Genomic DNA, 12,131 nt, shown 5'->3' on the forward strand with positions numbered 1-12,131 from the left:
CGCCCATTCTTTTTTGACATGCTAGTCTTGTATTGAAAATGAGGAGGTTACTAAACTTCCGAAAATTCTCGTATGAGAGCATACAATTTCGGAAATGTTATAATGTATTCTTTTGTTTATGAGCATGAATAGTCTTGCTCTTCTGATTTTTTTTTTTTTAGACAAATACTGTACTGATTAAACAAAAATCAGAGGATCTGGTATCATATGAGAAACCTTTTCATGGTCGTTCCTTTGGGTAATTTTGGATGAACTGTTGTGATCGACTCTCAAAAGCTGTATACTAAGAATCAGATTATCTTATAATTGATTTGAAAGCAGTATATTTATTCCGATGTTCTGATTGTGTGTACTAGACTTAACTCACAGAAAACTGCAGTAGCTTTATTTCAGTCTTCATGTTTAGATCGTTGAGATGTGCTGTCACACTTCTGTGGGGTAATGTCTCAGTGCACTAGAGTTGCCTGAGCAAAGACCTCTCTCAAATTCTTTCTCCATTGTCTTGTAATTATTCAAATCATCTTTTTTTTTTTTTTTTTTTTTTTTTTCTGTAAAAATTACTTAGAATCCTCATTCTATATTTTTTTGAAATGTATTCTCCGGAGAATAAAATGGTGGCTGTTGCAATTTTTCGTCACATGATTTTAGCCCAGCTGTTTATCAAATGCAAATTTTCTGTAAAATACACTTTAACTTTAGTGCACACAAACACAATATAATTTTTTTTTTTTTGTGAAATCTAAAATATGATGTTGCATCGAGTAAATGGATACCAAACATGTCAAGGTTTAAAATTGCGCAACACTTGTGAAATGACGACACACTATGGTACCTAAAATTATCCACAGGTGACACATTAAAAGTTTTTACAGGTTAAAGCTAAACATGAGCCTCATGTGCAGTGCTCTCATATGCATACGTGGACTACATGTGCATTTGTGCCCTAACACAGGGGTGGGGAGGGGGGGCTTTGATTTTTATTTGATTTTTTTATTTTATCGTTATTGCCGTCAAAGCTATAAAGCTTTGACCAGTGACAGGTACTCTGAGACGTCAGTGTCTTGGACCCTTGAAGGGAGAGTTACTAAAACCGGTGCACCCAGAATCTGGTGCAGCTGTGCATAGTAACCAATCCGCTTCTAACTTCAGCTTGTTCTATTAAGCTTTAACAAACAAAATTAGTTGCTTTGCACTGCTGCTCCATATTCTGTGTACACCCATGTCGTCTCCCCTGCCCTCCAAGGCAGCTGATCAAACGCATGTCTGTAATGGCCAGAAGATGACCGCACTGAAACCGAAAGTGGTGGAATTGTCACTTGTGCCTGTATTCATCACAGAGGAGATCAGGCAACAAATGTGCCATGTTCTGTGTGGGCTGCTGTTGCAAATGCATGGACCTGAACTCCCTGGTGGAACAAGACAGCCCAGAAATGGCGGCAGCTGGAGAAAGGGGAAGTCTCTGTGGTGCTTTACAGTTGTCTGAATCACTTTTTCAGCAAAGCCGATCTCTGGTGTTAAAAATGAGGACAAGTTATGACTGCAGCTGCAGCCATGATTCTGGTGTAAACACTTGCTGCCCATGAAAAATAGCCACGCATTACTTATGGCCCATCTCATGGGAACGGCAGGGTAAGTATAAGTAATTTATAGCTTTTGTTTTTTTCTTCCGTATTCTACTCTGAACAGAAACCTCCATGCTTCCCTGTGACACGTGCAGGCTGATCCAGAGTATAAAATGCCTTGTGAATTCAAATTTGTAAAACAATTTTATATATTTTTTTTCTTTAAAAGCGCAGAGCCCCTTCTCTTATGTAGCCCTGATTTGGTATCTTTACAGATATATACGACACATGTTTACTATCAGTTATGCCTATCCGCTATTGCATATTAAGTTACTTGGGATACCAAAGAACTTGGTACATTTAAAACTGTAAATATCAGTGAGGGATAGTCAGACTGGAGACTATTGCTGACTTTATTACGATTTTTAAATGTAGCAAGTTCTTAGAGATCATAAGAAGGTTAAGACCTTTTTTAAATGGAGAGGAATCTGTCCAAGCGGATCCGCCTGCTCAGCGGGAGGATCTCTGCTGATCCCAGGTGAGCTGGCAGATGACTGTGTCAGTGTCTGCTCCCCTATGCAGCGCGAACACGGACACTGCTGTTCTCTATGGGGCACTTGGATGGAAACAAACTGCCTGTCTGTTTCCATTAAATTGTTGTCGGATCTGTCCTTTTTTTTTTTTTTTTTTTTTTTAGCAAACCAGATTGGATCAGCTGCTGGCAGGTGACAGCGGACACATGTCCACTAACATCCGCCGCCCCATAGAGAACAATGGTTTGTCCGATTGTCTCCGCCTAAAAAATGGACAGATTGGCCTTGATAGTTCTACTTTCGAGAAAATATGTAAAAGCTGAGCGGCATAACTGTGTAAACTTGTGTCGTGCATCTGTAATTATACACATCAGGGCTATATAAGGGAAGGGATTTTGTTGTTAAAAATAAGGCTTTGTTAAATAAAATAAACGGGTCCTAACTTTTTTTAGCTGGTTTCTAGATTCAAAGCAAACTTGTCAAGCCATAGAGTGCGGCTTTGCATGTTTTACATAATACGTTTTGCAGTGTAGGTAAGTGGTTGTTTTCAAGAGAGAGGGGAGCGGGCTCTACAGGAGTGGTGGTCAGTAGTTCCAGGCGGCTCCGGTGGTTTTCAAGGCTGAAGATTATCTCGCAACAAGCACGTCAGCTCGTGTTCGGAGCATGCTTGCTCCCTTACCAGATATATGAATAAGCCCGATGGAGCATGAAGGCTCTGAACGAGAGCTCGACCACGCCTCCAGTCCATCACAGGTGACGTGTATGTTGTGAGACAGTCTTCAGCCTTCGAAACCACCGGAGCTGCCCTGAACTGCTAACCACCATCACTGCCCAGCTGGACTACAGGAGCGCAAGCTACTTTTGCCATGCACATTATATCTTTCCAAAATGTGAGTTGACGTACTGCTCTTATCTCTCACCTATATCCAGAGTGTCGCTTCTGCTCTGTACAGCTGTTTGTCCACACTGATACAGACCAGAACCCCTAAACCAGGCATATGCAATTAGTGGACCTCCAGCTGTTGTCCCATCATGCCTCTGGATGTCCTGCTTGTGGCTGTCAGAATCTTGCAATGCCTTATGGGACTTGTAGTTCTGCAACAGCTGGAGGTCCGCTAGTTGCATATCCCTGGCCTAAACCCTGGTTTGGATCTAGGCAGTAAATGAACTGTGCCTACTGGCACACCTGGACCTTGGAACTATTTCCATATTGCACTCGCTACATTTCTAGCGCTCCATCTTTTTTCATTTTTAAGTGGTGTTTTTCTGCTATCCAACAATGTCTTGTGAATTATCATTTCTGTTGGTAAAACATAATTGCTAATAAACTTTATTACGCTTGCCAGCTGAAACATATTTTCATGAGCAGTTTATCTTGTTCCCTTTTTTTTTCTGTACAGAAAAGCTCTTTGTAGCCCAAAAATATATATTTTTTTTTTTTGTGATTCGGTTTGGGTCTTTGGTGTTTTAGAAATGGAAAATTGTATTCCATTGTGAAAGGCTTGTAGAAAAAATAATAAATAAAATCACTTTTATCCTACGTCTTTTTGCATCCCTTATTTTTATTTCTGCTATGCAGAACTGTTAAATTTCAGGTTAAGCTAAACGGTCTAGTAGTTTAAAAACGGTGACCCTTGCACAATCAAAAGAATGTTTTTTGGCTGCTTTAATGCAACAGTGAATCATTTTCTTAAGCCATCTGTTTCCATGGCACTCATATACAAGAATACATTTTCTGTTCTCTGCTGGTGACTTAAACCTCAAAATTATAGAGCAGAGAAGTGAAAATGAACACAGACTCGCATACACTTTCAGGAGAAATAAGCTGTTTAATTAGAATTGATGCAAGTGAGGTTTTCAACAAGTGAACCAACCCTCTAAACCAAATGGAACAAATGTAGTTCTGCTTATTTGAGGGGAAAGCTTTCAACTTGCAAGCTATTTGTGACTGCTGCTCTTTGGTGCCATGACTTGCTTTAATGCTTTGAGGAATAGTGGGATCATGCAGGGCATCCACTTATCTCAAGGAGTGCAGCCAAGCTAATTGTCACTTGCTTAAAAAGCATGCCAGGCCTTGTACATCAGAACTTACCAGAGGGGGCTTCCACTTCAAATAGGTTAGTCTTTTCAATGGAAAAATGTATTTAAACAGGGAAAGCAACATTGGAAATCATAGCTTTGCTTGAGGTTCTGACAAAAGACTTCAGCAAAACAGGCACCGAAGAAACCCACAGTTAGGACAAATCTTGAAAATGTTTTTTTTTTCTGTGCCTAAAGGTGGTTTAATACACAAAAGCATATTTTACCAGCACACATTAAAATTTGCTAGATATTAGACAAAGTAAGTTATTCAGCAAATTAATTTTTTTTTTGTGATGGCAATTGGCTTAGTAAAGAAAATGTATTGCGAACCAGATTTTTGTTATTTTTTTGGTTGGCTATGTCAAGACCATAGCTGTAACACTGTGTTTGCCTGCAAGTAGTAAATCATTTTATCTCAAGTACGTTTTCTGTGTGGCTTGCTTTAAGTGAAAATTGTATTGATCATTCATCAAAGATTCTGATTGAGACAAGGGCTGCATACAACATATTATATTTACAGGCTACCGAGTGATTTGGAGAGGCCCTGTCACCTTTCACATTCATGGCCTAGTGGGGGGTATGTATAAAGCCTACCACCCAACCACCTTCTACTCGCCCGTCCAGCTCCCACCCCCTACTACTACATCTTCTGTTACAGCTGCTGAATAGCACCCTGTGTTCTCAATATTGTGGCGCACATGACCTCCTCCCATGTTAGTGTTTAGGCCTTCTGTAGACCCAAGCACTGTCACATGAGGAGGGGGGTGCTCATAGTGGATTCCTGTGAGATCTTGCACAAGCCAACTCCTGGTATTTTGCAAGTGCGGAAAGTGCTATAAAATTGAGTATAACTGGGTTGGGGGCTGGGGTAAATGGGTAAGGCCTCGTGTACACGGGGCAGTTGAAAACCTCTTCTGAACACTGGAAACTGACAGCTGATAAACAACAGGATGTAAAAGCTGTTAAACTGAGGTTTTTCACAGAGTTTAGCAGCAGTAGAGGTTAGAAGCTTTTTTGAAGATAACCTCAGGAGACCCTCCCAAATGCCCACAATGCAGGGAAAACATGTAAATTATTAACTATTTCAGCCATTCTGTAAAAAGAGAGAGCAGTGTGCTTTTAACTATGGAGTCTCTCTAGCACGCTGCCAATCAGTTGCTCCCTGCTGTCTCTCGCGCTCCCTGCTGTCTCTCGCGCTCCCTGCTGTCTCTCGCGCTCCCTGCTGTCTCTCGCGCTCTCTGCTGTCTCTCGCGCTCTCTGCTGTCTCTCGCGCTCTCTGCTGTCTCTCGCGCTCTCTGCTGTCTCTCGCGCTCTCTGCTGTCTCTCGCGCTCTCTGCTGTCTCTCGCGCTCTCTGCTGTCTCTCGCGCTCTCTGCTGTCTCTCGCGCTCTCTGCTGTCTCTCGCGCTCTCTGCTGTCTCTCGCGCTCTCTGCTGTCTCTCGCGCTCTCTGCTGTCTCTCGCGCTCTCTGCTGTCTCTCGCGCTCTCTGCTGTCTCTCGCGCTCTCTGCGGTCTCTCGCGCTCTCTGCGGTCTCTCGCGCTCTCTGCGGTCTCTCGCGCTCTCTTTTGTGCGAGTTTGCCAGGGAGGGGTGTCATAAGAGGGCCAATTAGAGCTGCAGAGCTAGAGGTGTGCTTCTGTGTAAATCCAGGAAGTGGACAGGCTGCAGCTTCAGAGTTAAAATGGATACAGCCAGACTCGGTGGAGAGAGATTTCTGCAGCAAATTTGGCAAGGACAGAATCACAGAATGGCCGAGGTGTTGTTTTTTTTTTCTTTTTACAAATTATGTGAGCAGACTGTAATTTTTTTTTTAACACAAAGGAAGAGATCAGGATGCTTTTTAATAAAAGTACATGGTAACACCGACACACATCAGGAATATATGATGTTTTGGGTAACCTAAACCTTAACCACCAATCACAACTACAAAACAGTACAGGTATGCACACACCATGTGCATTTTTGTAGTTTCTAACTGATTTGACATTCTCTCATCCTTTTATTTTTTTATTTTTTTTTACTTAAATCCGCTAATTATGTGGTTATAGCACATCTTAGAAATACTCATTTTATTTGTCAAAAACAGCATTTCTCAACTAATATCTTTGTCTTGGGGTAACTTTGCAGGTTCAACAGATTGATCGAGTAGTAGAAGTTGTTGAAGAAACAATTAAAGGTGAGTACATTCAGTGTACAGTTATCTTGACACATATAGTAAAGTTGCTTTACCAAGTTATGGCTCTCTGTACATTGTAAGGGGGTTGGACTTCTGCCATGTCTTGTCCCCTACCCATGACCTCTGGGTGGTCTATATAACAGGGGCAGTTAAAAAATGATAGTCGCTTTCTTGTGAAAAAAAAAAAGAAAAATGATAGTCGTAGAACACACTGGCCCAGACACATTTAAAGTTAGGAGATGTAGGCACCAAGACTGAGAACGCTAGAAGTGTATATTTTAGCTTTTAATTTTGTGTGTGCTGCAGGCCCAAATACATTAATTAAAATTAAACAATGTATTTTATGATGAATTTTGTGATTTCTGCGGTTGGCTGTAAGATATGATGTTCTAACAGGTATTTGTTAATTTAAACAGATGGCATGTGCGGGAGCATGCTTTGGTCTTTCAGAAACCGGGCATTGAAACATGCTAGGACATTTATTTCTAGAGGTGTGTGGAATCCGCAGTACATGCTGGGAGTTGTAGTTCTATAGACACAGAAGACGTTCTATTAGGTATGCTGAGAACTCGGTAATCAAACACCGCTGATCACTCTGCTCTTTCCGTCGTTCTAAACAGAGCTGGTGACTGCTGTCACCGCTGTCTGCTCTGTTGTCTTCTGTCCTCCAAACTCCTCTTTAGCTGAACTTGCGCTCTGTTTCTTTTTTGCTGGGTCATTCCCACCCCACAGCCCCACCTTTTTTCTTTATGTGAAGGGTGGAAATGACCCTGCTCGTTGGAGAGGGGGAAAAAAAAGCTGAAGCTCCAAGTTTAGTTAGAGACCACTTAAAGCGGTGGTTCACCCTAATTGTCAAGTTTTTCTTGTTAAAACCAGCAGCCATTGTACTGTATCTATCCATTTTTTTTATTTTTTTAATAGGCCTCCTTACCTTGGAATGAGGGCCTTTTGTGAGCTGTCACTCACATTTCCCCGCGGGAGTGGGCGTGGTTTCGAAAAATGCCCGATCAGCGCTATGTCTCCTGGGAGCGAGTCCGGAGAATCCCAGGAGACGCGCTGTGTTTGAAATCCCGCGGGTCACGTGACTAGTCTGGCTAGTCACAGCGGGGAGTGTCCTTTTCAGGACGCTGCCGGCCGTTGTCCTAGCAACTATGCAGTGTTGACGGCGCGGCTCGCCGTCACACTGCATAGTTGCTAGGACAACAGCCGGCAGCGTCCTGAAAAGGACACTCCCCGCTGTGACTAGTCACGTGACCCGCGAGATATCGCGAGATTTCAAACACGGCGCGTCTCCTGGTATTCTCAGGAGACACCGCATCCCGGAAGATAATACAGGAGGGATTCACGGTGCCAGCAGTTAAAGGAGTTCTCTGACCTAAAACTTTTAACCCCCGCTGTGCCCGGGCTGTAAAAAAATAGAAAATAAACTGTCACTTACCTGCCTACGATCCCCCGTTGTTCCGATATCGCCGTCCCGTTCTCCGGTCCCGGGCCCCTTCCGCTTCCTGTGTGTCGGTGACTCAAAGTGCGCTCAGCCTATCAGCGGCCGCAGCAATGTCCCGTCGCGGCCACTGATAGGCTGAGCGCACTATGAGTCACCGACACACAGGAAGCGGAAGAGACCGGGACCGGAGAACGGGACGGCGATATCGGAACAACGGGGGATCGTAGGCAGGTAAGTGACAGTTTATTTTCTATTTTTTTACAGCCCGGGCACAGCGGGGGTTAAAAGTTTTAGGTCAGAGAACTCCTTTAAGATGGCAATGTCCATCATCAGATTTTATAAAATCTTCTTTTGGGGGAAATCGTCCTGGTGGCGGCTGCGACTAGGAGACTGGTGAGTACAATTTTCGTTGTACCATCAGCTTTACAAAAACGTCTTTAAAAAAAAACGTTTTCCCGCGGAACTACCGCTTTAAAGTGGTGTTTCATCCAAATACTGTAGCTGCTGACTTTTAATATAAGGACACTTACCTGTCAACAATCCTGCGATATCTGAACCCCTATTCGATCCGTCCATCAGCTTTGGTTCAGATGCCGGCATCCTTAAGGGAAACAGGAAGTCAAGCCTTGCGGCTTCACAGCCTATTTCCTACTGCGCATGTGCGAGTTGAGCTGCACTTTCTGAATGGTCCCCGCTGTCTTCTGGATTTTGTATGCACCTCCCAGAAGGCAGTGGGGAGAATAAGGAGGGGGGCGTAAATGACATAGGTTGTTGCGGAGCGCTTGCTCGTAAGTGGGAGTGGGTTCCTGGTTTTGACAGGTATTTGCCCCCCACCCCCCCTGAAAGGTGCTCAATGTGGCACTGGAAGGGGGGGGGAGCAGATAAGATGTGCTTCCACTTTTGGTTGGAACTCCGCTTTAAGAAGAACTCGTGTACGTTGCTCAGCTGTATGACTAGTGCACTTGAGAAAATATATTTAATTAGGAGAGATATGTTGCTGTTCAGAGAAATGGACAACACAAAACGTGCAACATGAGTCTTCATGTTTTAAAGGTACAGGCATATCCATTGTAGGACTTGGCTTATGTAAGACTCCTGTACAGCTGGTAGGTGAACACTGCCTATGTTTTTTTTTTTGCAAGAGTGAATGCTTACTATTCTGATTTATCCTAAAAATTGTCTACCTGTCATTCTAAATCAGTGGTAATAGAAGTCAATTACCCAGTTCAACTATGTACTGTATATCAGAAGTTTGTATTTATTTAACTCTGACTTTCCTGATCTGTATGCTTTGCTCTGTCAGTGACTCATAAAATTATTGAAGGCAGAGATAGCTTGGCACTTGGCATTTGAACCACTTAAGACCCAGACCAATATGCAGGTTAAGGACCTGGCCCCTTTTTGCGATTCGGCACTGCGTCAGTTTAACTGACAATTGCACGGTCATGCGATGTGGCTCCCAAACAAAATTTGCGTCCTTTTTTTCCCACAAATAGAGCTTTCTTTTGGTGGTATTTGATCACCTCTGCGGTTTTTATTTTTTGCACTATAAACAAAAATGGAGCAACAATTTAGAAAAAAATTCAATATTTTTTTTCTTTTTGCTATAATAAATATCCCCAAAAAAAGACATAAAAAAGCAATTTGTTTCCTCAGTTTAGGCCGATATGTATTCTTCTACCTATTTTTGGTAAAAAAAATCGCAATAAGCGTTCAACGATTGGTTTGCGCCAAATTTATAGCATTTACAAAATAGGGGATAGTTTTATGGCATTTTTATTAATATTTTTTTTTTACTAATAATTGCTACGATCAGCAATTTTTTTCATGACTGCAACATTTATGGCCTACACATCGGACAATTTTGACCCATTTTTGGGACCATTGTCATTTTCACATCAACAAGTGCTATAAAAATGCATTGATTACTGTGAAAATGACAATTGCAGTTTAGGAGTTAACCACTAGGGGGCGCTGTAGGGGTTAAGTGTGACCTCATATGTGTTTCTTACTGTAGGGGGCGGGGCTGGACGTGTGACATCATTGATTGTTTTTCCCTATATCAGGGAACAAACTAGGGTTGTCCAGATACCGATACTAGTATCGGTATCGGGACCGATACCGAGTATTTGCGGGAGTACTCGTACTCGCGCAAATGCTCCCGATACCTAAATAGAATACTTTTTTTGTATTTATCAACATGTTCTATGAAAATTCTTTGAGTTTTTTACTACTGCGTGACAAGCAAATAAAACATTTTTATTCATTTTTACTCATTTTTATTCTTTTATAATGTCTTGAGTTAGAGTTCTTCATAATTCTAAAGAAAATATCCTTAGTCTGTATTGTGGTTTGAAAACTGTCACATGACATTTAAAAAAAGTATCGGTATTCGGTATCGGCGACTACATGAAAAGTATCGGTACTTGTACTCGGTCCTAAAAAAGTGGTATCGGGACAACCCTAGAACAAACGATCCATGACAGTGCCACTGTTAAGAAAGGGGAAGGTGTGTTTACACTCACCTCTCCCCGTTCAGCTCCTGGGACCGATCACGGGACACCCGGCGGCCATCGGGTCCGTGGGTCCCGCGCGACCCACGGCTGGGCTCTTAAAGGCGACGTACCTGTGCCCAGCCGTGCCATTCTGCCGATGTATATGTGCAGGAGGGCGGTCCTTAAGTGGTTATGGAGGAGGTCAGCAGTGGCAGGCCAAGTTTATTTTACTATAAAATCATTGAAAGTAAGCATTTCCAGAGAATGGTCTAGTAGTTGTCATTTGTGAGCTCCTCAAAATACTAGTAATACAAAAAAAGGTGACTGTTTGTTTATTTTAGGCTGTAAAATGCACTTTCTCTGGAAAATAAAGCAAATACAAAAAAAAAAAGAAAGGGTGACCACTGCCCCCACCTATAGCTGGCCTTTGCAGTAAGCAGCATTGGAGGGCACAAGGAAAAAAACAAGCTTACTGACCAGCCCGCAGACAACCGAATCAACCTGTTTAACAGGGGTTTAGTCTGCACGCATTTGGAAATGCATGTGTATGCTACAGAGCCTCGCCAAGGCACCCTGGTATTTATTTTTTTATCACTAACTAATGAGTGACCCCACAGTGGAGGCACATGCGTTCTGATGGATAGGTGGAAGGCCGATGGTCTGAAGGGAAGGGCTCCCCCTTCAGACCATCTGCCCTTCACCTATCCTCCAGAATGCATGTGCCTCCACTTTGGGGTCACTCATTAGTGATAGGAACTACAGATACCAGGGTGCCGTGGCTCTGTAGCTTACACATGCATTTGCAAATGCGTGCAGACTAAACCCCTGTTTTTAACGCATACTGTTAAACAGGTTGATTTGGTTGTCTGTGGGCTGGTTGGTAAGTAAGCTTGTTTTTTTTTTTTTTTTTTCTCTTTTCTTGGATTTATCCTTGGCCTTGTTTATATCAAACATACTAGTAGCCTGGCTATTATGCTGACTCATACAGTGATTCAATGCAAAGTATTGATGTTGGAATAAGTTTTAGTAAACAACCTTGACAAAAATGTTGAATTCATGTTTACAAATTTCATATATGTAATAAACCCTTAATAAAAGATTCAGTGCAATCATAAAAAATCTATAGCATGAAAGTATAGAATTGGAGCTAATAATGAGTAGATAAACAATACAATAAGTCCAAAATAAGCAAACCATGCATGTGTGGATGTTAAGTATATAAAGCACATTGATAAAATGTTTGCATCTAAAGCAGGGGTCTCCAAAAAATTGGCATGATTGGCTCCATCCTGCAGGGTGGCAAGAAGCGTGACAGTTCCCCCTTCCCTGAGCCTCCTAGTTTGGAGCAGGAATGGGTTGAGGATGGGGAAAGAGCTAAAAGCTCAGGATTCTGTGGATGGCCTGGCGGATGAGTCTGCTTCTGGGTCCAAAGCTCTTCTAAACCCGTCACCAAGCCCTCCTTTTGTGGGGATGCCCCCACTATCAGGTGGGGGGAGGCTGCTGCACTTTGCAGGCATTTGGAGAACAGTGGTTCAGGACAAGTGGGTCACCTCGACTATATCTTGCGGTTACAAGCTGGAGTTACGGGGGGTTCCCCCTCAGAGGTTTTTAATATCCAGCGTTCCCCCAGATCCTCCAAAATTAAACTTACTGTTTAAGGCACTACATCATTTAGTATTTAGCATCAAGGAGTGATTATACAGGTTCCTATATCCGAAAGGAGCACAGGTTTTATTCAAACCTGTTTCCGGTTCACAAACCAAATGGGGGACACAAGGCCCATTTTAGATCTAAGATCCCTGAACCAGTATCTACTAATACAGTCCTTTCGGATGGAGTCTG

General features: G+C 42.6%; 1 protein-coding gene across 3 annotated transcripts in view; it reads left to right on the forward strand.

Moving 5' to 3' along the window:
- The window catches only part of CDKAL1 (CDK5 regulatory subunit associated protein 1 like 1), a 947,145-nt gene that overhangs the window by 226,216 nt on the left and 708,798 nt on the right, over window positions 1–12,131 (forward strand). For all 3 annotated transcript variants that reach the window (XM_040353783.1, XM_040353784.1, XM_040353785.1), the window contains exon 7: window positions 6,302–6,350. In XM_040353783.1, coding sequence (XP_040209717.1) covers window positions 6,302–6,350 — 49 coding nt within the window. The remainder of the gene's footprint in view (window positions 1–6,301; window positions 6,351–12,131) is intronic.

This window comes from Rana temporaria, chromosome 5, assembly GCF_905171775.1.
Source record: "Rana temporaria chromosome 5, aRanTem1.1, whole genome shotgun sequence".
Taxonomy (NCBI): domain Eukaryota; kingdom Metazoa; phylum Chordata; class Amphibia; order Anura; family Ranidae; genus Rana; species Rana temporaria.